The sequence below is a fragment of the Carassius auratus genome, chromosome 29 (genome assembly GCF_003368295.1).
Source record: "Carassius auratus strain Wakin chromosome 29, ASM336829v1, whole genome shotgun sequence".
In the NCBI taxonomy this organism is placed as follows: Eukaryota; Metazoa; Chordata; class Actinopteri; order Cypriniformes; family Cyprinidae; genus Carassius; species Carassius auratus.
In genome coordinates, this window is record NC_039271.1 from 20,811,706 (window position 1) to 20,836,295 (window position 24,590).

At 37.5% G+C, this 24,590-nt stretch overlaps 1 protein-coding gene and 1 pseudogene across 1 annotated transcript; one reads left to right on the top strand and one right to left on the bottom strand.

The window, feature by feature from the left end:
* Positions 1-439: 439 nt before the first annotated feature.
* LOC113048355 (inner nuclear membrane protein Man1-like) lies at positions 440-11,005 on the bottom strand. The gene is made up of 13 exons (XM_026210141.1): positions 9,676-11,005; positions 5,630-5,670; positions 5,445-5,514; positions 5,283-5,359; positions 5,030-5,109; positions 4,699-4,844; positions 4,509-4,610; positions 4,324-4,426; positions 4,028-4,206; positions 3,725-3,806; positions 3,477-3,582; positions 1,956-2,034; positions 440-1,874 (listed from the first exon to the last, which is right to left on the bottom strand). Exons 1-13 carry the CDS (start codon positions 10,946-10,948, stop codon positions 1,711-1,713), a joined length of 2,502 nt encoding a protein of 833 aa, XP_026065926.1. The 5' UTR covers positions 10,949-11,005; the 3' UTR covers positions 440-1,710.
* A 498-nt stretch (positions 11,006-11,503) lies between these two features.
* LOC113048356 (wnt inhibitory factor 1-like) lies at positions 11,504-22,654 on the top strand (annotated as a pseudogene).
* The last annotated feature ends 1,936 nt before the right edge of the window (positions 22,655-24,590 follow it).

Sequence of the window (24,590 nt, forward strand, 5' to 3'; positions counted from 1 at the left end):
TGAAAAAAACATTTTTTTAATTAGCATTTTGATTGAATAGCTTCTACTTTTTCTCTGATTACTCAATTTTATAGAAATAACATTTATTGTTCCAACATAGGACTGAAATGTCCAGTTTTGCATCTGAAAAGTGCAATACTTACAAATTTCATCCTTAAGTTATAGTTACTAATGTATAAATTATACATTTTTAAAACATATTCCATAACAGATGCAAAAATATCAAGGTTCATGTGATTAATCTGCAAGAATAAAAACAAACTACCGTTAACTTTTCTTAGAAATGTTAATTAAATCGATTAAATCAATTAAAAGATCAACTTTATCTCAAAAGCCATTTCCAACGTTTTATATAAATGTAGGTAAGTGTCATTCTGGAAAAGCATGGTTAAAATGTGCTAGATTATGTAATGAATCTCAACAAGGAAGGAGATAAACATAAGTAATAAACAAGTACATTTTATTTACCTCATATCCACCCGAACTGCATCTAAACAAAGGCTGATAAATCTTTCTTTGTTCCAAAATAGACATGACATGCTCTGTTTATGAATGTGTCCCAATACAAATTAGAATCAGACCGCCATATCAGGCTGCAACTGTAGCACAAGTGTGTATAAGAAAGTCAGAAAAACAACTTCCATCAAAAACGTCTCCTTTGGAAATTTAGTAGGGTCCGGGACAGATTAAAAACAGCAACAGGATGGCATATAAAATCTGCCAGGTGATGGGTCAGGGGAAAAAAAAGAACATCCGACAGCACCAATTATAATGGGAAAAGCATAACTTTTAAAATATAAACAAAAACAACAGTAAATAATTCTATACTTGAATATAATCAGGCTGTTACAATTAGTGTTCAGAAACATGGCATTGAAGGGGAACACAATTGTTCACTTCCCTCACAAAGCTATGTAGACCCTTCAACATCACACATCTCTAAATGCAGCAGTGTAGTTATTCTGTTGGCAAGAAACAAACGAGAGCTTATGACAATTTCAATTCAAACAGATGATTTCAACCACCACCATTCAATGAGATATTTACAGCACCCCTTTCTAGAGTGTGTGCATGCTGTTCTTGGACTAAAAACTAAAACAAAACAAAAATAGGAAAGAAAAAAAATAATACAGGGAATACATCAGTTAAAACATTATCAGGGAAATAAACATCCACAATATATGGTACAATTCAAAGCTTAAATATAGGCATACTTTAACCAGCACATGCAGCTATGTATAGCCCAACGGAGGGGAGTTAGTTACATAAAAAATAAGCAGACGCCGGAAAACTTTCATTTGTGTTGTAAGATTTAAAGTTGGAAGCCATTTTTGTCATTGTATTGGTTTATCAAAAACAAAGAAAATACATAAGAAACAGAAATTTGTGTCCACTTGCACCAGATATGAGAAGGACAGAGATTGCATCGTACACCTCTACTAAAAGTTCTCATCGGACCGAGCAACTCTCTCCACCGGTTTCATGCCAGTGTGTGCGCATCTCCCTTGCTTTCCTTGATACTGAAGGACAGGAAAAAAGACAAAACACAGCAGCTCACAGGTTTAAACACCATTGTTTGCATATGGCTGACAAAACTGATTGGGCATCCCTGGTGGCCCAACTGTAAAAGCTCCTGGATGCGGTTCTCTCAGATAACGAGGACACAGGAGAAAGAAGCAGAGAGGATGGTGGTGGCCGTTAGGATGTCCCTCATGAGAAACCCAGTGAGCTGGACGTGCTGGATCGCTGGTTCAGGCGAGACATGCTGTTCATGCTGGAGTTGGAGGGCTTGAGGGGCATGTTGCAGCCCAGGGCTTGTGGGAAACGCTGGTGGTAGCGATCCAGGCGTAGGTACTTGACCGTCACCAGCTTACCTGTATAAAAGGCACGTTGGGTTGAAACAGACTGAAGATGGCAGTTCTTATAAGTCAAGAATAAATGCAATATTCGTTTACCATCAAACCAGGAGCCATGTAGTGCTTTGAAGGCTTTCCCAGAATGCTCTGCTGAAAGGCACTTCACATAAACGCAGCCCTAGATGAGAACAAAACCATACAGAAAATCGGCCCGTTGGTTAAATGCTTCTAGGAATATTTTATGTTCCAAAACAACTGCTAAAAAAAAGTGCAATAAGGTTAAAAAAATAAATAAATAGAAAGTTGTGTGTAATAAAAAAAAATTATATCTTACCCATTATCTGTTTGTCTCATTTCATTTGGCTAATATTAATATCTAGTACACATTAGCTAAGCATCACAATTCACACTAACATCAAACTTAATTAAATTAAATTATGAGTATAAAGTCAATTTGTATGATAAGCTTGGTGGAAAACTATCCAATATGGTGAAAAATAACATTCAGAGTATTAAAAGATTATTTTGGCCAATATAAATGTCCAATTTATGCTTATTTCAATATCTAGCATTTGTAAGCTTAGCAACATGCTACCATGAAACTCAATTGGAATCAATAGATTCGGTCGAATCAAAACAATTTAAGAGGCATAAGAAATAGTTTTGCTAACAATAACACCACACATTAAAAATGGACTGTCCTATGCACTTTATGCTTCTTACAATATCACGCTGTTAGCTTAGCAATAGGCTAACATCATACTGTGAGTCAAGTCAATTTGTGTGGTGTGAGGAGTTGTTGCATGTTGTTGTGTTGTGTTACAAATTGGCCATTTATGAGGGTCCATGATGGCTGGGATGTTACCTTTAAAGGCAGCAGGCAACTAAATAGGGCCTTTTGCACCGCTTTAGTTCCAGAACTAAATGTACAGTACTAAAGTATTGGTACGATTTTTCGCGAAACTATTTCCCAGTACCAATTAAAGGGGTTGCATTCACACGGACCATGGGTACAAGGATGTGACGTAAGCCGGTCGACAGCAATGTAATTTGTGCACGGCTTTCAACAACATTGTTTTTGTTGTGTCTCGCAGGTTTCACAATAATGGACATGAAATGTTGACGTATACGTAAAGCAATTGAAAGAATGGAAAGAGGATTAAGAATCTCCAACGACAACTGCCAGTGCTACATTTGCTACAAGTGCTTGCACTTCAGCATCCGTATATTTATCGCTTTTAAGCATACTTGCGAAATAAGTTGACACAATGTTTACAGTCTTTTACATCATAGTGGGTGAGGGCGTTTGTGAACGCATCTGACAAATCAGTGTCTACTTACATCACGGTTAGTAACAGTTGTGTTGGTTAGACCCTGCTCTGGAGTAGGAGCTAATTTGGTTCTCGAAAAAGGCAGTCCGGTACTAAAAAAAAAATTAAAAAATTAAAAAAAATAAAAATCGCACCTACTTCCTGTGAAAATACCCAAAAGTGGGTAGTTCCACAATTAGTTCTGGTACTATGAAAAGGTCCTTGTGGTGCAAAAGGCCCTATTAGAATTTGGACAAGAGCTTATAAACCCAGGTTGCCTTTTTTGTAATGAACCACAAAGGATTCTCACCTCTTTTGAGTTTTTGTCAACGGCTATGTGAACAATTCCATCGTTATCACTGCACTTCTCCAAAATGGCTTCTTGTATGGCGAGGTGCCAGTTTTCCCCCACTTCCCTGTTCAAGAGGTAGTGAGATTACTTTTCTCTAAAACACTCTAATATCAGGCAGACCTACATTATATTATGCAAGTAAAAACATTTTACTTGAACCACCAATTCAATGCAAGGTCAGATGCAAAAGTCCTTGAGAAACGTACATTACAGGATCAAACATGTTGCGAATCTTCAAGCATGGTGTTAAGCTGTTTGGTGGCGAATTTCTTCGGTCCAGCGGAAATGCTGAAGAACAAAACAAGCCACTTTAGGTTTATGAACATACTCTACATTTCAAGAATGTGGACACAATGCATAACTATGTGCTGAAAGTTTAATCTCAATAACAATAACAATCAGTAAGAGTTGTCCAAATACTTAAGATCATGTGTGATTTTGAAAAAGTAAAAAGGCATAAGTGTGGCCTTAAAATGCAAATGGTTGACTTCACATGGAGAAACCGTTACCTTGGCCTTGCCACACTTTGGAGGGCATACTGGACATCTTATCAGGTGACATTGAAGGCTGAAGCCACCGCCACACTATGAAGTCCGCCCCTCCAATCCTCTGTGTTTCTGTCCGAATACGGGACTCATTAGCTGACAGGAACGTGACAGCTCTGTCCCACACTTTCTTCATCTTCTTTCTGAAAGAACAACATATACTATTCAGGACTCACATACACTGAACTGGGGACAGAGGGTGTTTCATAGAAGAATGCAACCAGAATTAAAACCACATTCGCACTACAAAGACACAATACCTTTCTTGAGGCTGGACAAGAGAGTCACGGACGTGAGGGACAGGCAAATACCGCTGCAAGTCCTTATTTTCCTGACAGGCTTCGTTGTGGCTTCTCATTACATCTGTAAAAGCATAAGGCAAGGTATTTAAGATGCTTTACACCTGAATTGTGTAATTTCTTGTGTAACGATGAGACAGTCTTACCAATGATTCTCTCCACCATGTCATACATCTGTCTAGTTTCCTCCTCTTCTTTGCGCCATCTGTATTTCATGTAATACACCAAACCCAAAACTACACCGATGCCTACAGAGAAATGTAGGAGAGGTTAGTGAAAAGATTTAGATCTTTCCTGTACTGAAAGCACCGATATCTACAGAAATCATAAGCCAACCTGCAAGGATGAAGAGAACTTTGTAGATCACAGTGAAGAAGGCGCGTCTGAGGCGGCAGAAGAAGGACATGCGGGGGTGGATGGACTCCAGTCTTGAAATTTCCGATACGTCCTCTATGGGTTGAGCAGGGTCGGCACCAATCAACCTGTCAAGAAAACAACACATGATCATTGAACACAGGAAAACAGCACTCACACAGAGCGATACTAAAAGGTAGGAAAGTTATACCTTGATATATCTACACAGATAGATAGAAAGACTAAATAAACAGAGGATGACTGGCCAATAGAAAGATGATTTACGACAATTTGATGGAGGAACAGCAGGTACCTTATACCGACAAAATCTTTGGTTTTCATGATCCACTCTAAAGAGGTTTCAATCAAGTTTTCATAGGCTTCATTTTGGAGCTTGAAAGAGAAAGATGCTTTATTATATTATGCATTTTCATGTTAGCAGAGACATTTCCAAATTATACAATGAAATGTCAAAAGGTCAGTGCTAATTAAAAAAAACAAAAAAATGCAATTTGAATCCAATGACCAGACCATGGAGTGCAAACGCTTTAATAAGCAAAACAAACCTTGAGGTATGAAGAGGCATCACTGAAAGAGACACTTCTGTTTAAATGATTTTTAAGGTCTCCACAATCATGTTCTCCTGAAAGGCGATCAAACGGTTGCACATTTTAATGCTGCATATATCAAAACAAACATAATGAGTGACTAAATAACTGTATGCTAACCTGCAACACTGGCCAGGTGCTCATGTAGAGACAGGAGAAGGTTAAGGATGAGGTCTCGGTCTTTGACGTCCTGTTCAATCAATGCAAGTAAATGTAGTGAGTGCATGTTTAAGGACAGTATGTATAACCACCAATATCTTTTTATATCATCTTTAAATATGGGACACAGATGAGCAGATACTCACATAGCTCTGATCAAACTCAGGTCCGAACGGGTGATGCATGACTGAAAAAGAAAGAAAAGTCGACAAATGGCATTACTGAGTCAGCACTAAACAATATTATAATGTTATGGCATCACAGTATTTCTCAACTACGCCGTGGAGGAGGGCTGCTCATCGTCTCACACTTGAGGGTGTGACGAGTGTGAGCTTCTCGTCTTCTCACACTTGACTCATTGTCTGAACATTGTGTTTCTGTCCTCACGCTGGCAGGTGCCCAAATTTAGTACAGCAACTGCCCTGCATGTCTCAATCATAGACTGCTGTCTTATTAAACGTGAGCTGTCTGATGTTGCAAGCCATCTAATACATCAACCTCTGAGAGGAAGCCATATACTCTGGAAAAACAACAGCTTTTAAGTTTCAAGACCAAGTTTGACCTAGATTTCAAGTGATGTGATCCCATTTTTCTGGTTCTGTGGTCGAGCTATAGATGGGAGTGGCCTAGACCTCCTTAACCATGGTTAAACCACTAAAAAATACATGGCCTCAGGTGGCCTACAGACCTTAATCAGGGTGATGCAATATTAAATGTTTGACAGGAATTAAAGGCTGTGAGATATGGCTGTATAATGTGTTAAATGGACTACTTTCCTGTTGTTTAACAACATAATGATTAAGCTGACGAAACATTCTATGAAACAAATTTCTGTAGAGAAAACTCCATAAGTGTTTTAAAAGTCGCCAATTGTGAACAATAAAATAAACTACCATCTTTATAATGCACAGTGCACAAAATTGGAATAAGTAGTGCTTGTTTCTTTGATAGGTTTCTAATATCGACTAAAATTTTAGACATATCTTAGGACTAAACTTAAATTGGCTAGTTTCAGACTTGGACACTTGCAAACCATATATATAAAAAAGTATACTAGTACACAATGATAAACATTTCAAACAGTACTATGCTACACTGTTGCCACATGACCTAGTTACACTGCAGTTAATTCAGCAAGTAGCATCCAGCATCACTTCTGTTCTAAGAGAAAAAAAGTTAACATTTGGCATTTTTTGCCAGCCTCATCAAATAATAAGTCAGAATGTAACTGAAGACTTGATGTCGTCATACTGGAAGATCAAGTCAAACGCATTGCTTTGTGTGATATAGTATTGGATGTTCAAAGACATATTTAATGCATACAAACTATTTTAAACTGTGCATATGTACTGCACACAACAGAAATAGTAGTTCAGTAGTAGTTTGACAGCACGTTGTTCAGAATGACTTAAATCACACAAGCTGCAGTCTACAACCTGAACAAGTAGAAAACTGGTACACATAGTACAGTATATAATCAAACTCAAAGTGAGAATTGGGCATTTAGCCAGCCAGAGAGAAGTCAGTCAATCTAGCTGGCCGCAAGCTCCCAGAGTCCCCCGAGAGACAGACAATTAGGCCGCTTTAGCTTGTCTGTGACCTAGATGTCTGCAGCACGCTCTCCAGTCAAAGCTCCCTCCCCGAGAGACCGGCCACGCCACAAATATACATAGTAATTCATCAGTCGGCTTCCCCTCAAGAGTCGTCTCTGCCTCCAGAGCACTTTACTCTGAGGGTACTCAAGCTATTTAAACTGAGTGGCAATGCATGCACATCCAAGAACAGACTTTCTCTCATCTGGAAAAATGCATCAAAAGATTGATGCTGGCTATCACATTATGACCATAAATGATGTCAACATGTCAAAATGTGGGGACTACCAGACTAGCCATGATTATTATCAAATAACAGACTCTCAGAGGGTTCCCACACTTTTCAGGAGTGAATTTCCATAATTTTTCCATTACCTTTACAGTCATTTCTAATTGCTGGATAAGGAGTTTTTAAATTAATTCCATTTAACTTATTTTAATTAATAATTTAAAAGTACAAAAATTAAAACATAATATTATCATTGAACATTTTCTAAATAATTTTGAAATACGTTTTAAAAGAACTTACATTTCCAACAACAAAAAAAAACTCATGAATCATTTAGATCAATATCTTAACTAATCTAAAGCGCATATCAGACACATTATGGGTGCAGACTAGTTTTAGACTTAGCTAATACATTTTTTTGTGCAGGGCCAAAAAAAAAAAAAGTATATTAATTCATATACATTCATATTTATTCTGTAAATTCAGCACAAACTCACTTCTAGTAAGAGAACAGAAAACAAAACAAAAAAACCTAGGAGATAAGACTCCACAAAAATGGTGAGCACTGAGACCTTGGAGAATAATTTGACAAAGATTGTCAGACATCTAGTTGAAACATTTAAGGTGAAGGTGCGATCAGCTACCTTAAATCCACCAGGGCTTGAATAGTCATTTGACCTGGCATGGAGCACACACATACTTCTAATGCAAATACCTCTCTCTGTCCCATAAAAAGCACCATGCGACATCGACCATTTCCTGTCTAAGAAGGTGCGAATAGTGTGGGGTGATAACTGCTGTGTGAATTATTCATGTTTGACTCATGGAGTGCATAAACAATTAGAAAATCTTTGAGGAACTTTATAAAGCATGTTAATGTGTAATTTTCTAAAACACACTCTCTGTAATTTTTCTTAGTAAATCAATACAATACAAAAGTTAATTTACCATATATACCAGATACTAAACTGCAGTGATCTTTTAAGGGATGCAACTAGGGCTGCACAATTAATCAAACGCAATAAATCGCGATTAGGCAGAAGCCTTATTATAATTTATCATAATAAAGAATATCTACAATGAAATACTAATCGACATAGCCTTTATCACTGCTTAGAATACAATTAAATATTGTGTGCCTTAATTATTCTTTTTAGGAAGCCATAAATCATCTCACAGAAGGATTTATTTTAAACACTCGACTGACGTTACTAAGTGAATTTGGAGTTATAACATGTTAACATGTCAGAGAACTATGGCTCTGCGTATTAAATGCTGCTCCACCTGAAAGCAGGTGATGGAGATTTACTGCTAATCACAGAACCGGCTTTACTGATTAAATGCGCATGACCATCGCAAATAATCGCGTTTGATTAATCGTGCAGGCCTAGATGCAACACTAGTGCAGCTACAACTACATTTTTTTTTTTAGATGATCATTATTGACCTGACATTTTAAACCTCTTGTTTAAATAATGGATATGTATGTGAGGGTTCACAGACTACTGGAAAGATACAGAGGCAGATCATTACACTATAGCAATACCACAGTATTCTTTGAAGTGTACATATAATATAAAAAGCACTTAATATCAGGTTAATAATATTAAGTCCAAAACATCCACTGTACCGAGGTTTTGCCATATTCTTGCACACAGCTTCACAGTAATACCATGTTTTAAGATCCACAGTATTCCTGGGAATTGGGTGGAAGTACTACAATAACACTGTAGAAATTACACGACAACCATTCAGCAGCATTATATATCTCAAAGTACCACTATATTAATGCACCATGCCAACACCATTGGACATGTACCGTGAAAATGGAACTTTTTGTAAATATTTCATGGTATTACAACGGTTTTTGAGACTGGGAGTACAATGAATATTGTAAACATCAGCATTCTATACCAAATTATTACAATCCAATGCATCACTGTACCATAGTACGACCATGTTTTCAAAGGATGATGGCAATTTGTTTTTGGAAATGTACCACAGTAATAGCTTTTTTTGTATGTTCCATGGTAGCACCATGGTATTCTTTTGGGAAAACTGGGTGGAAGTAATACATTAATTTGCTATGGTATTTATGTGGTATTCACTCAGCAGCATCGAATACCATCAGTTCAACATGGTAATATCATGTTTTTTAAACAAAGCTCTAAGGCTTTTTAAAAACATTTGGGACGAGGTACCATGTAAGTTTCATATTATATGAATATGATACTTATTGACATTAAGTAGTATTATATATACATACTAAATAACTAAACAGCAATGTTCTTAAACTGCCCCCAAAACGTTGCTTAGGTATACAGCTGACTATGTTTATCGACACATGCCACTTTCAGCACTTCATACTTACTGACTGCATCCCCCTCGGAGGTGCTGGAGCCCCTCATCCGCAGGTACACGAGGCCCAGCAGGACGAAGAACAGACAGGCGGCTGTCAGGAGGAACATGGACAGGTAATGAGCGCTGAAACCGCCGGTGGCGGACGCCTCCTCCCGTTTAAACTGCTGCAGGAGCTCGTCCTCCGGGACCGTGCTGTGCTGCTTGGACTTGAGGGCTGAGGCATGGCTGTAGGAGTCGTTGGAACCGGTGTGGTTCGAGTGGTTCGCTCGGTAGGTCGCCGTGTAGGAGGGAAAGCGCGGTCTTAGCCCGATACTGAACCGACTGCTGCCGCAGGGGGATTCGCAGTCTCCGCTGTCGAGGTGGTTCTTATTAAAGGAACCGGACGGGCTGCTGCCGTCAATCCCGGAGAGTTTCGGGAAGCTGTGGCTCACGTAGCTTCCGGTGAACTCTCTCAGTTCTTTCTCATCGTCGTCCCTCCGATCCGCGATCATATCTAGACCGAAGTCAGGAGTATCACGCGCGCCGAGCGCCGTCTTCTCTGAGCTCCAGACGCTCCGGTGCGGGGAAGAGGAGGGGGGTGGACTGTGTCTGGAAGTCAGACGGCGTTCGCGGGGACGGTCTCGTTCACCCTCCTCTTCCTCCTCGTCGTCTGAATCAGAGTAATCCCTGGCTAACTTACTACTGTTAGATTCATAAAACTCCTTATTCCCGTTCAAAGCCCGACTGTCTCTTTCCGTTTCTTCCAAATTGTTGGGTTGACCTCGTTCGGCCCACCACGGAGAACCAGAAATGCTTTTCCTGTCCGCGGATAACCCGAGGGATGCAGCGGCGGGTGTTCCCGCAGGCCTGATGGTGGGTGTCTGCTGCGCAGATCCTCGGTCTCTCCTGCTGCCCCCGTGATTCGGGCCTCCTTTCTTCTGCGGCGCCTCCACGTCTGACTCGTCCGAGCTGAAGCCCAGCACGAACTTTCCGGCTCTGCGCTTCTCGCTCCGACTGGCGCTCAGACGCGTGACGTCACTGCCCGGTGGCCTTGCGTTGAATCCCGGAGCTCGCGCCGCGGCGTTGCTGTTACTAGCGCCGCTGCTGCCGTTGCTGTTGATACTCCCGCTGCTGCTGCGTCCTTTTCCACTCCGGGAGCTCCGCGGCTGTGGCTGCTCTTCCCACAGCTTCTTCAGTTTCTTTAAGTACACGGGCCGCGTGCTCTCCGTTACCGGGCCCGGGGTGAAGCCGAGCCGTTTCAATTCAGACACAAGCTCCTCATCCGTCAACTGTGCAGACGCCATCTTTGCACGAAAAAACGCACACAGCGAGACACGGCGGAAGTGACGTAGAAGTAAGCGGACAGACCACAGATATGTACGTAAATATACGTGTGTGTATATTTATATATATTGGACAGATGGCCAACTTGAAAGGAAATAAATGAGAAACTCTTTTCTTTAATTAATTTAATTATTAAATGAGCAACATTAAACAACATTCATTATATTCACGTCACTATGAATGGCAATCAAGAAAAAATGCTGAAAAACCGTCAGAATAGGTAAGAAGAAAGAAAGACACAAATCAAAATAAAGTGTATTTATTTACATAATGTTCCACTCATAAAGGAGTTCCGATGTGACATATGGGACATCATTTTTATAATCATCATTTTCATAATCCATTTTATATGATTTTAATATAATGATCATATTTAATAAAATTATTTAGTTAATAAACTGTTGTTGCTGAATAACTGAAACCTAAATTGAAATGAAAACCAGAAAATATATTGATTAACAATAAATAAAAGCAAGTAAATCGAAATTTGAATGATATGTTTATTATACAACCACTATAAAAGCACATTACACCTGGTTAACATTACATTAAGTTAATATGAATTAAAAGTATGAAAGAAAATCTTTAATTCAATTTCCTAAGGTTTGTGTCAAATAAATGTCCAAGAACAACCGTACAGGGAATTTCACTAACTGAAGCAGTCAACATAAACCTAAAGAAATGTAGAAATATAAAAATACAAATAAAGATGTTGAGAAAAGTATACATTTTTAATTGGGTTAAACCAAGAGTAGCATTTGTAGTAATGGAAGAAAACGTTTCATTATCACGCTGTTACACTTCAAAACATCAATCAGCTTGTTTGCATAACTAATCTTTTACTTGCGAATTATGGGCGCCTTGTATTAAAATCAAAAATAAAAACCTAGTGACGAAATCTGTGAACTGCAGCTCCTGCTGCGTACAAGTAGTCCGCGAAACAGTCCGCAGATGTAGACGCTTGGTCAATTGAAGACTCACTCGAGAGTTGAGACACATTTAGTGCACGGGACTGCAGCGACAGGGGAGAGCTAGCAAGACGACCAATTCACTTGAAATAAACCAAGGAATGGCTTTCAGGACGCCTGCTGTTCAACTGCACCTTAAAACGTGCTTTCTTCTGCTTTTAGGGGGTCTTATGGAAGCTGCCCAAGAGCAAGGAAGCATGTACATGTGGATTGATGCCAGTCAAGCAAGAATATTAATTGGTAATAGTTTGTAATAGTAACGTGGTTTCTGTACCGGGTCAATGGCACGTTAATGCTGTTAGAGTCCAATTGTAAACTAAGCCAATGCATAATAACTTAACTCAGTGTTCTTTTCAAACTATGAGAGGCTCGCTGTTTTATCCTACAGGTTTTGAGGAGGATATTTTAATAGTCTCTGATGGCGAAATGGCCCCATTCACACACGACTTCAGGAAAGCACAGCAGCGAATGCCAGCAATACCTGTCAATATCCAGCACGTGAACTTCACCTGGCAAGCCACTGATCAGGTACCGTACAACTCATGTATTCTTGATCTGCCATGATCTTAGCCAGGAACACTTTACACAATTTATTTTCTTGAATGCCGTCTTTTTAAATATAAAAATCCTTAAAACAAACATATTTTAGTGACTCGATAAACAGAATTGTTGAATTAAGTTTGTTTTTAAGTAGCCTCTACCTGTAAGTGTTTTCAGGTTTATAGATTTTTATGATTAACATGTTAGTCTAAATATAGCCTACGTCAAGATATCCGATGTATTAAGATATTAATGTGTGTGTGTGTGTGTATATATATATATATATATATATATATATATATATATATATATATATATATATATATATATATATATATATAATTATATATATAATAAATTAAGAATAATAATGGATGCAATAATATTAACAGTAATATAAATTTGAAACAAATGAATTAATAAAATGTGTTTGCACTTTGATATTGTGAAACGAATCTGTGTAGTGTATTGGCCTAATTTGAAAGGGAAAAGGTCATTTCAATTCTTGTGGTATTTTGCATGTTGGTGTTTTAAAGCTGCACCGCGGATCAAAGCGCGGGCCCGCCGCGTGTGCGCGCCTCCTCGACGTGCATGTGCCAAACATCTGGTTCGTCATCAGTAGAGAGCACACGTGCGGCGTGCCAGAGCCCGCGATTTATTGAACAACGAAACTTCCATTTGGAAACACTTTGTGTTGCTATTGCTTTTTGGTCCTCTTTGTAATTCTTTATGGTTTTGGCAGAAACTGTGGCAAAGTATATATTTATTTATTTTCACAGTAGGTCCCAAATAGCCAGTATATGGTATTCATCACAAATTACATGACTAAAATCAGAAAGAAAATATTTCAGATCTCAGAGCGGAAATCTTTTAAAAACGTTTTGGTTCTTAGGATTCCTTCTAAAAAATATGTACATTTTTATTTATACTATACACTTATAACAGCTGTAAGCATTATAAGGCATAATAATAAAAGTAACAACAATAATAATGAATAGTAATAACTGTACTTTTATTTGTATTGCTGACACCTTTTCTGGCTGCTAAAGTCATTTTTTGATTCAATTCAGATTTATTTCTGGCACTTTTTACAATAAATATTTTTCCAAAGCTGTTTTACCAAACCCACTTCGCAAATAAATGTGACAACAGCAAGGAGAAAAGTAAATAAATACACAAAAATGCATTTACGTTTAAACGTTTGAAAGTCAAAGTGAACATATTTTGTTATCATAATCTGTGAATTGACGAAAGAGCAGCAAGAGGGAGAAATTAAAATAGCAAGGGGAGGGATATGGAGGAAAAAGAGAAGGGCCCGCTCTGTCCTGGCCCCTGTTTGCTTCAAAGACGGCCACTGAGGCTTTAGAACAAAGGTCTCTGCATAAAAGGCTGGCAGCGAGAGTTATCTGTGCTGGTTATTACCATTCAGCTGTAGGATTAGCTAAGCTCTCCACACAGCTTGTGTACTTTTGCCTTCATCAAACGCTGCCCAGCTTTTACACTCCGAAATCTAGAGACCAGAAAAAAAGAAAGAACCGTCTCCCTTGCTTTCTTCTCCTTTAGGGACAGTTTTTTTTTAAGCGCGTGTTTGGCCTCGCCATCACAACTGTCCTCAAAATTGTGTAATCCTCAAAAGGTTGAGGTCATTAGTTAGAGAGCGAAGCTATGCTTCTTTAGGAAGAAATTGATAGCCTTGCAAACTTAATGATACCCGGAAACCTTCTTTTTACTCTTTACAGATGCATATGTGCTCTTGTCATGAACCACATCCAACCTTTTTTGTGCTATATTAACGCCCCTCTTTATGCAAATCTAATCTACTTCTTTGAAGATTAAAACAAAGTTAATGTTTGTTTATCTTTTAATTCAGGCAGAGTACTTCTATGAGTTTCAGACTTTGTGTTCATTTGATAAAGACATTATGGATGACCCTACCTCAATGTTCCTCTCTTAGGATCAGTGCCACACAAAACCTCTGGTACGCTTTTATTCTCTTTTATTCTATTTTTTAAAATTATTTCACTATTGTTGTGGCTTACATTTTCCTTCTTAAAGGGAAATTTCACCCAAAGAAGAAAAAAAACTGTCATTTACTCACAAAAGAAGATATTGTTTGTGACCAAAGAGTTGACGGTAGCCATTGACTTTCATAGTATGGAAAAATCTACTATGGAAGTCAATGGCTACCATCAAATGTTTGGTTTCCAACATTCTGCAAAACATCTTGTTTTGTGCTAAACAGAAGAAAGAAACTCTTAACAGGTTTGGAAGAACTTGAGGGTAAGGAAATGATGGCACAATTGTCTTTTTTGGGAGAACTATCCTTTTAACCAATGTTTTGATAATAAACTGGTTGAATACTGGAATAATCATGATGTATTGATATATTCACATAATTATCTATCTAGATTCTTAAAATCACATCTATGAGATGATTATTATAACATATGAAACCTGTGGCACATCGATGCTTAAGGTTAAGTAATCAAAAGGGCTTTTGTGTACTCAGTGGTCCAGGTGGGCTTCCCATGCAGAGGTGACCAGGATGGTGTGGCAGCATTTGAGGTGACCATCCTGGTGATGGATGCTGGAGGAAACATCATTCTGAGGACGCGCCACACAACGCTATCTTCTTTAAAACATGTCAGAAAGGTGAGTTATCAAACTTTGCAGTCCAAGCATGAATGCTGATGCTGAATGACTGTGTGGTTTAAAAGAGCATGTTATGCACATGTAAAACACTGGATCAGTCATCGAAACTTTGCAGACTAAAGCCAAGATCCAAATTTTATCGCTCTGAAGAGTTTTCAAGTTCATTCAAGTCAGCTTCATCTCAGTTGTTCATCTTCTAAAAGAAAATATAAACAGAAACAAATGAGACATTTGACAAAATGAATGCAGCAAGAATGCATACCATTGGTCATGTGAAAGTGAAGACACTCATAATGTTACAAAATATTTAAATATATATTTTTAAATGCTGTTCCTGTGAACTTCATATTCTTCAAAGAATGCTGAAAAAAAAACAAAAAGTTTCTACAAAAATATTAAGCAGCCCAACTGTTTTCAACATTTTGAGGGAAGGACTTCTGAAAAATCATGTGACTCTGAAGACTGGAGTAAATAACTGGCATCACAGGAATACATTACATACAATTTCACAGTATTGCTGTTTTATTGTATTTCTGATCAAATAAATATATGTGACCCTGGACCACAAAACCAGGCTTATGTGTACATTTTTCAAAATTGATATTTATACATCATCTGAAACATCATTTATTCTTTCCATTGATGTATGGTCTGTTAGGATCGGACAATATTTGGCTAAGATACAACTATTTGAAAATCTGGAATCTGAGGGTGCAAAAAAATCAAAATATTGAGAAAATCACCTTTAAAAGTTGTTCAAATGAAGTTCTTAGCAATGCATATTACTTATCAAAAATTAGGCTTTGATATGTTTACTGTAGGAAACTTTCAAAATATCTTCATGGAACATGAAATTCACTTAATATCCTAATGATTTTTTTTGTCATAAAAGAAAATCGATCATTTTGACACATACAGTGTTTTTTTGTCTATTGCTACAAATATACCCCAGCGACTTAGGACTGGTTTTGTGGTCTAGGGTCACATATTAAAGAGATCATATTTATGATTTTTCTTTCTTAAGGAGCACGAATGAGCATGTTTTGTCCCTCTTTAAGAGTAGTTGGTCAGAGAGAGAGAGAAGCAGAGATCATGCTACGGGTGTCTCTCAACCATCGCTGGCTCATGAGGTCATGTGAACCCTGCCAGTTGCAACCCTTTGGAATGAGCGTGTTATGTTTTTCTCTGACCCCCCCTCCCTTCTCTCACACACACACTTACCCCACGGTGTTGCATTCCCCTACACACCCTTCTCCATTCGGCGTGTAGACTTCACAGATCAAATGGTCCATCTTTCTGAAGCCACCCTGCGGGGAGGAAGCAAAGTGTTTCCTAGTGACAGCTGAGGGTGCAATAATAACTAGTGCTCACAACTTGTTTTATTTTTATTTTATAAGACTGGCTGCTTGAATTTCAATCACAGGACAAAATGACTTTGACATAGTTGATATAGTTTAACACCTTCAAGTTTATCCTTTTTTTAAGGAGTATTTTTAAGAATGTTGAACAATAGTTTTGTGTTTCATAAACGAAAACCGCATTGAGTGAACCTTAAAACCAATAATTATTCTGACGTTATTTATACACCTTTATGTCATTCCGAACTTGAATGGCTTGACAAATACACAAAAGCAGACGTTTAACAGGATGTGCGAACTTCTCTTTTCCATATAATGAAAATGAATGGGGTCCATATGACTTTCCAGTGCTACTTTCCAAGCACTTTTGAAGAGCAGACTCAAATTTAAGATGTTTTTTTTTTTTTGAAAATATATATTGACAGCCTCAGTCCCCATTCACTTTAATGGTATGGAGAAAAGCAGCTTGGACATTGTGAGAAACTTTTTTTTTTCCACCGAGAAAAAGAAAGTCACGTGGTTATCAAAAGACATGAGGGTGAGTGAATGGCAGAATGTCAAGCACACTTAACTACATGGTCTTTAAAGACAGTTGTGAATTACATTACAACACATCTGCAACAGTATACACTCCATTTGACAAAGTTGTTGACATTCTGGTTTCAACTCAGCTTTCTCCTTGCTGGTGTCAGTTCTTCTGAAGGAAGTACTGTTATTGAATTCACTGCTCTTTCAACTTCTCTCAGAATCTGATGCGATTGGTGAAATCTAAAAAAACGTAAGAAAATCTTCTCACATTAATGTCTCCTCTTTCTGAAGCAAAGTGCCCTGGTGGTTGTCGCAATGGAGGCTACTGCAATGAAAGGCAGGTCTGCGAGTGTCAGGATGGCTTTTACGGTGTTCACTGTGAGAAAGGTAACCATATTTATATAGAGGCACCATAAGGACAAATAAAAACTAAGTTACTGAAACGTTATTGACTGTGCAGTTGACTTGAACTGCATTGTGAATTAAGTAATAAAAAAGTTAAACATTCAAATGAAAACGAATTATTTATATTGAATGAATTACTGTAATTATATATTTAAATATAACATTTATATTCATTTCAATGTTTGAGGTTTTATGAATAGTTTTGGTCCTACTGGATCTTTGAAGTGACCCAGAAATGTCTCATATCATATACCTGGAGCCACATCAATCCATTAACAACAGATGCGAGCATGTAGAACCTCGTCATAAAGTCTCCAATACAAAAGCCAGATAGGTAAAAAAAAAATAAGAGAAATGTATTCTGCAAAACTCTTTTTTTTTTTCAGCAAGACAAGCCTCCTTTGGAAACAAACAAGTGCATATAGTTTATTATGATGATGATTATACTCAATCTCAGAACATCACTTCTCAAAATGCCTTGTGCAAATTACAAAGCGTGGTTAAGCCCGCTATGTATTAGTTTAGATGAAGGAATGGAGCATGCATGTATTCTAGAAGGTTTCTATGAATTACCCAGCAGATTGGGACTGCTATAAGTAATGTATATATTAATGGTGTATTATATATAATACATTAACAAGCATTGTTTCTGTCTTTTTCAGCCCTCTGTTCCTCAAGATGTCTGAACGGTGGCCTGTGTACGAGCCCAGGTGTGTGTATATGTCCTCCGGGCTACTTTGGACCCAGCTGTGAGAGAGGTTGGTTTCCTACCTGTTACATGCAAACATGCAGTTATTGTGCTATATTGTGCCACCATTCATTAAACCATAAATCAATACCAACAGGACCGGAACTTGAACTTGACTAAAACATGCTATAAATGTATACGTATAATACACAAAAATACACATACGCATAAAAACATATTAATAAATGGTTTAACATTACTAATTAGCCAATAACAAGACAGGAAGTAGCCTGAAAAGTCTGATCATAGTCTTTAAATTCTTGTTCTTGACCTAAGCACAAAATGTTTGTGCATCATTTTTCTATGTAGTTTGTGACGCGTTCATTGACTTTGCGTTGCATTTTCTACATTAACAGCTAACTGCAGCACTACCTGTTTGAATGGAGGGACGTGTTTCCATCCTGGCAAATGCATCTGTACCATCGGCTTTGAAGGGAGCCGCTGTGAGCTCAGTGAGTTCAGCTACATGTACATTCATCATCACTGTGAATGGAACAGACTAGAGAACAAATGAACAGTGATCTAAACAAAATCAAGTCAAGTTGCAATGAAAAAAAAAATTTAAATGGGTTTTTAGGGGGAAAATGTTGATAAAAACTGCAACTACTAAAGGCGCATTGTTTTATATGCTTCATGAATTCGATAGTCTTTGTGTAGTAATGTTCAAAAGTACCCTTCAAAAGTTTGGGGTCAGTACTATTTATTTTCTTATTAATTAATAAAATGGTTTTATTGAGCAAGAATGCATTAAATTGATCAGAAATGACAGTAAAGGCATTAATAATATAACACATGATTTTCATTTAAAAAAAACTTCCTATTTGTCAGAGAATCCTGAAAAACATGCATAACTGTTTACACTAAAGATATTAAGCATCACAACTGTTTTTAACATTAAAGATAATGAGAAATGATTTCTGAAGGAGACTAGAGTAAACAATGCTGGAAATTCAGCTTTGCATCATAGGAATAGATTACATATTAAGAAAATAACAGATTTGATTTAGCTCCCAACTCAAAAAGTATCATTCAAAAAAAATAAAAAATAAATAACACCTATAAGAAATTCCTGACCTTATGACTCAAAAATGCCAGCTTTTTTGTACTACTGACTAAATAGCTCTATTAACTTCTTACATAGAGTATTAACTGACTGATATATTATTATCATCATCTATCAAAGGGAAAGCAGTGTTGTTGTTCTTAAGATTGTAATAGGCTCACTTCCACAAATTGCCCTCAGAGCAGTTCTCCAAGTCAATTTCTTAAGTGAAGTGTGTTCTCACATTAGTGTTTAATGGGCCGGCAACTACATGGGCAAACACAGGATGTAATGCAGTTGTGTTGTCACCCTAATCACTAATAACAGCCTCGTGAGCTCACATGCACTCAAACAGTGTGGCATTTTATCTTTGGCCTTTTCCGGAAACTTTTTCTTCCTTTTTTAAAATTAAACAGGTATTGAGATAAATGCAATTTAGGACTTGCTCACTGAGGTTTGCTTTGGTAATCGCAATTATTTAAACAAGCTTGCTTTGCTTTAAAGGTCTATAGTGTATTTCGTTGATGTTTAAACAACTCCTCTTTGACCCTGGTTATCATCCTTTACTATTCAAAGGCAGGAAGTATTGCAGTATTCAGAGGCGTTTGTTCTGAAAAGGGAGGGAAGAGAAAGATCTCTGTAACATTTTAATAGCATTAAGCCAGTTTATACCGACTGATCCACTGCAGTATCATGTTCTCTGTCAAAATGGTTTATGACATAATCGCCAAGAGTCCCCCCCTTTGACTGGTTGCATGGATATGGATTTCCCTGATTTGTGAAGGAACAAAGAAGCCGCTGAAATTCAGTTGGTCTTGATCAAATATGCAGGTGTAAGAGGATCCGAGAGAGTTTGGGAAGGGGCTGTCTGCTCTTGTTTTTCAAAAGCACTCAAGTCTCTTCTATTTACTTTACTTAAATACATAAATAAATGTATAACTTGAGTACACTGAAAAATGTATATTGTAAGTTTTATTAGTGTATATATATTTAAATGTGATACTGCATAAAATGCAATGGGGTGAATAAATAAATATGTTTATATTTGATTTAAATATATATTTGTGTGTTTTAAATATAAAACATGATTGTATGGAACCTGAATGGAGAAATTAATTATAAACAAGAGCTATAGTCCTTTGAAAAGATGATATTGACCTAACAATATAAGTTACTAATAGAATGTGTGTAAGTTCAGATACTAATTTAGAAATGTCAGTTAGCGAAGAAAAAACATTCTCTTTTGCAGTCTGCTGTTTTTGCATTTTGGGATTGCGACTAATCCAATTGCTGCAGGTAAATGTCACCAGCCATGTAGAAATGGAGGCAAATGCACGGGGAGAAACAAATGCAAGTGCAGCAAAGGCTACTATGGAGATCTGTGCTCCAAAGGTGAGATTATCTCGATTTAGCAGAAGAACTGTGGATGTGTTTGATCAAAAATGTGCTTGATTGCACCTTAAAATTTCCACTTGGGCTGCAGGCTTGCTGAACAGCACAGGAAACATTACTAAGACTAAAGACTGCGTCTCTGTGTATGGCTGAATGTGTATACGTGTGTGCAGCTGTCTGCGAGCCCAGCTGTGGAGCACACGAGAGCTGTGTGGAGCCCAACAGTTGCCAGTGCAGCAATGGCTGGCATGGACGTCACTGCAGTAAGAGTAAGAGAACATCCTTTTTCACAAGGCCAGTATGGGAGCAGGAGATAACGGTTTCCCCTCAGTTATCACAACATGGATTCATCTGTGTCTTTTTTGCGACAACGTAGAAAGCGTCTCTCTCTCTCTCTCTCTCTCTTTATATATATATATATATATATATATATATATATATATATATATATATATATATATATATTATATATAAATATATAATACCATAGTTTTTGTACAGATTACATTCATGGTAGTACATTGGAGTGCTTAACTAAAACACATTTTCACAACCTCAGAACTAACTAATATAAAAAATAAAGTGCATTTAAATATATTAAATATTTTAAAATAAATGGTACTTTATAAAACCTGAAACCTGTACAATGTACAACCTGCATTAAACATGAAAATGTCACTAGATAGCATTAACACTAGTCCGTGTATGCAAATGTAAATGTTTGAAAATGTAAATAATTAAAACTATACCAGTGAATTCATTTTGTAGCCCTAAAAATACTAAAACAAGAATTAAATACGCTGACACTTCATGTAGACAAAATACAGAATAACTTTAAGTAACAAAAAAAAAAAAACTTAATTGAAAAGAGAAATTGTAAATTAAAAAAATATTTCAATATTTCAATAAGAACCTTGGTGCCATGCATAAGTCAATGTCTGTATTAAATATTTAATTTATTAATTAAAAATTTCTAGCAACATTCAAGCACTGGTTAAGCAAAATAAGTATTTTACCACAGTTTGCACCATTTTTAATCAATATTTTTATGTTTGATTACTTAATATGGATCATGGCATTGCCACACTGTTATTTTTTTATCTGTCTTATCCTAAGAGTTACCGGTCTTATCCTAATGTTTGAGCAAAAAAAAAAACATTTTTAGCTAACTACTTCTCCATACTTTCCCTGCACAAAGGTCAACTGAGTAGTATTTTATACCAAATATACCATAGAAATCATTTTAACTCTAACCCTTGCAAAAATGGCTTAGTTCTCAATCATTAACGCCGCTCTACATGTCTGACTGCTCTCTCCCTCCAGGATTTCATGGAGTAGTCTCCAACAGCCAGCGGGTCTCTGATTCCAAGCACAAGTCACAGCTTGTGGCAGCGAAGGACACAAAGGAAGTGCCTGAATCCAGTCAGCCCTCTGAAACCAACTATGTGGTTTAAGCCTACAAATTTTGAGCCAATGGCTCCTCCATTTCAACATTGCCTTCTCCGAAACAAAGCTTTTATCCTCCTCTTCTGATCCTCATCGGGACACTCCCAAGCTGGACTGCTGCTCTCTCAGAGCTAGACTTGTTTTTGTAGTACAGTCACTGTCTTATTTTACCACACTAGTGCCTTTGATATAGTATCTCCCACAGTCACTCTTCATCGAGCTTCTGTCCTGCGTCAACCGAGAGAGGAGCGAGTCACATGCTTGTGGTGAGTGTCTGTGATGGTGTGGTTTAGTTTCAGATGTGGCACTTAATCACTGGGAAAAATGTGCGTTACGATCCAAGAACTTCCGGGTGCGGATCCAGCTTTTCTTAGGATGATAAGTGCTGTGTTTTTTGCTTGTACTTGTGGCTCATCTGATTTAGTAAACATATTGTTGTCATTATTCTCACTAACATTCTTCTCACTTATGTAGTAGCTAATCCGGCAAATACTTGTATAAGTAATATGTATCCTGTTTATGCCATTTAAAATTGAAATCTATAGATATATATTTAGATATGGGTAGGCAGTCTTTAAGTGCTTAAAGTTTTCATACGTACAGTATTGTTCAAAATAATAGCAGTACAATGTGACTAACCAGAATAATCAAGGTTTTTAGTATATTTTTTATTGCTACGTGGCAAACAAGTTACCAGTAGGTTCAGTAGATTGTCAGAAAACAAACAAGACCCAGCATTCATGATATGCACGCTCTTAAGGCTGTGCAATTGGGCAATTAGTTGAAAGGGGTGTGTTCAAAAAAAATAGCAGTGTCTACCTTTGACTGTACAAACTCAAAACTATTTTGTACAAACATTTTTTTTTTCTGGGATTTAGCAATCCTGTGAATCACTAAACTAATATTTAGTTGTATGACCACAGTTTTTTAAAACTGCTTGACATCTGTGTGGCATGAAGTCAACCAACTTGTGGCACCTCTCAGCTGTTATTCCACTCCATGATTCTTTAACAACATTCCACAATTCATTCACATTTCTTGGTTTTGCTTCAGAAACAGCATTTTTGATATCACCCCACAAGTTCTCAATTGGATTAAGGTCTGGAGATTGGGCTGGCCACTCCATAACATTAATTTTGTTGGTTTGGAACCAAGACTTTGCCCGTTTACTAGTGTGTTTTGGGTCATTGTCTTGTTGAAACAACCATTTCAAGGGCATGTCCTCTTCAGCATAGGGCAACATGACCTCTTCAAGTATTTTAACATATGCAAACTGATCCATGATCCCTGGTATGCGATAAATAGGCCCAACACCATAGTAGGAGAAACATGCCCATATCATGATGCTTGCACCTCCATGCTTCACTGTCTTCACTGTGTACTGTGGCTTGAATTCAGAGTTTGGGGGTCGTCTCACAAACTGCCTGTGGCCCTTGGACCCAAAAAGAACAATTTTACTCTCATCAGTCCACAAAATGTTCCTCCATTTCTCTTTAGGCTAGTTGATGTGTTCTTTGGCAAATTGTAACCTCTTCTGCACATGCCTTTTTTTTTAACAGAGGGACTTTGCGGGGGATTCTTGAAAATAGATTAGCTTCACACAGACGTCTTCTAACTGTCACAGTACTTACAGGTAACTCCAGACTGTCTTTGATCATCCTGGAGGTGATCATTGGCTGAGCCTTTCCCATTCTGGTTATTCTTCTATCCATTTTGATGGTTGTCTTCCGTTTTCTTCCACGTCTCTCTGGTTTTGCTCTCCATTTTAAGGCATTGGAGATCATTTTAGCTGAACAGCCTATCATTTTTTGCACCTCTTTATAGGTTTTCCCCTCTCTAATCAACTTTTTAATCAAAGTACACTGTTCTTCTGAACAATGTCTTGAACGACCCATTTTCCTCAGCTTTCAAATGCATGTTCAACAAGTGTTGGCTTCATCCTTAAATAGGGGCCACCTGATTCACACCTGTTTCTTCACAAAATTGATGACCTCAGTGATTGAATGCCACACTGCTATTTTTTTGAACACACCCCTTTCAACTAATTCAACTAATTGCCCAATTGCACAGCCTTAAGAGCGTGCATATCATGAATGCTGGGTCTCATTTGTTTTCTGAGAATCTACTGAACCTACTGGTAACTTGTTTGCCACGTAGCAATAAAAAAATATACGAAAAACCTTGATTATTCTGGTTAGTCACATTGTACTGCTATTATTTTGAACAATACTGTATGTATAACAATGCACATGAGCTGCTTGTGATGTCATAAAGCCAAAAATGTCTTAATTTTTCATGTGACCTCATTACAGAAATAAAATGTGTTTTCATGGAAGTTTTCATTTTTTAACCGATGAAGGGTCAGTTCTGTCTTTATTAACACCCTCTCATGTTGTTCCAAATCTTTTTGACTAGCTTTCTTCTGTGGAACACATATTAACTAATTAACTTATCATAAAGGCGTAAAAATGGTCCATACGACTTCTAGCTCTCCTTGGTGTGTTCATAAGAAGTTCATTCATT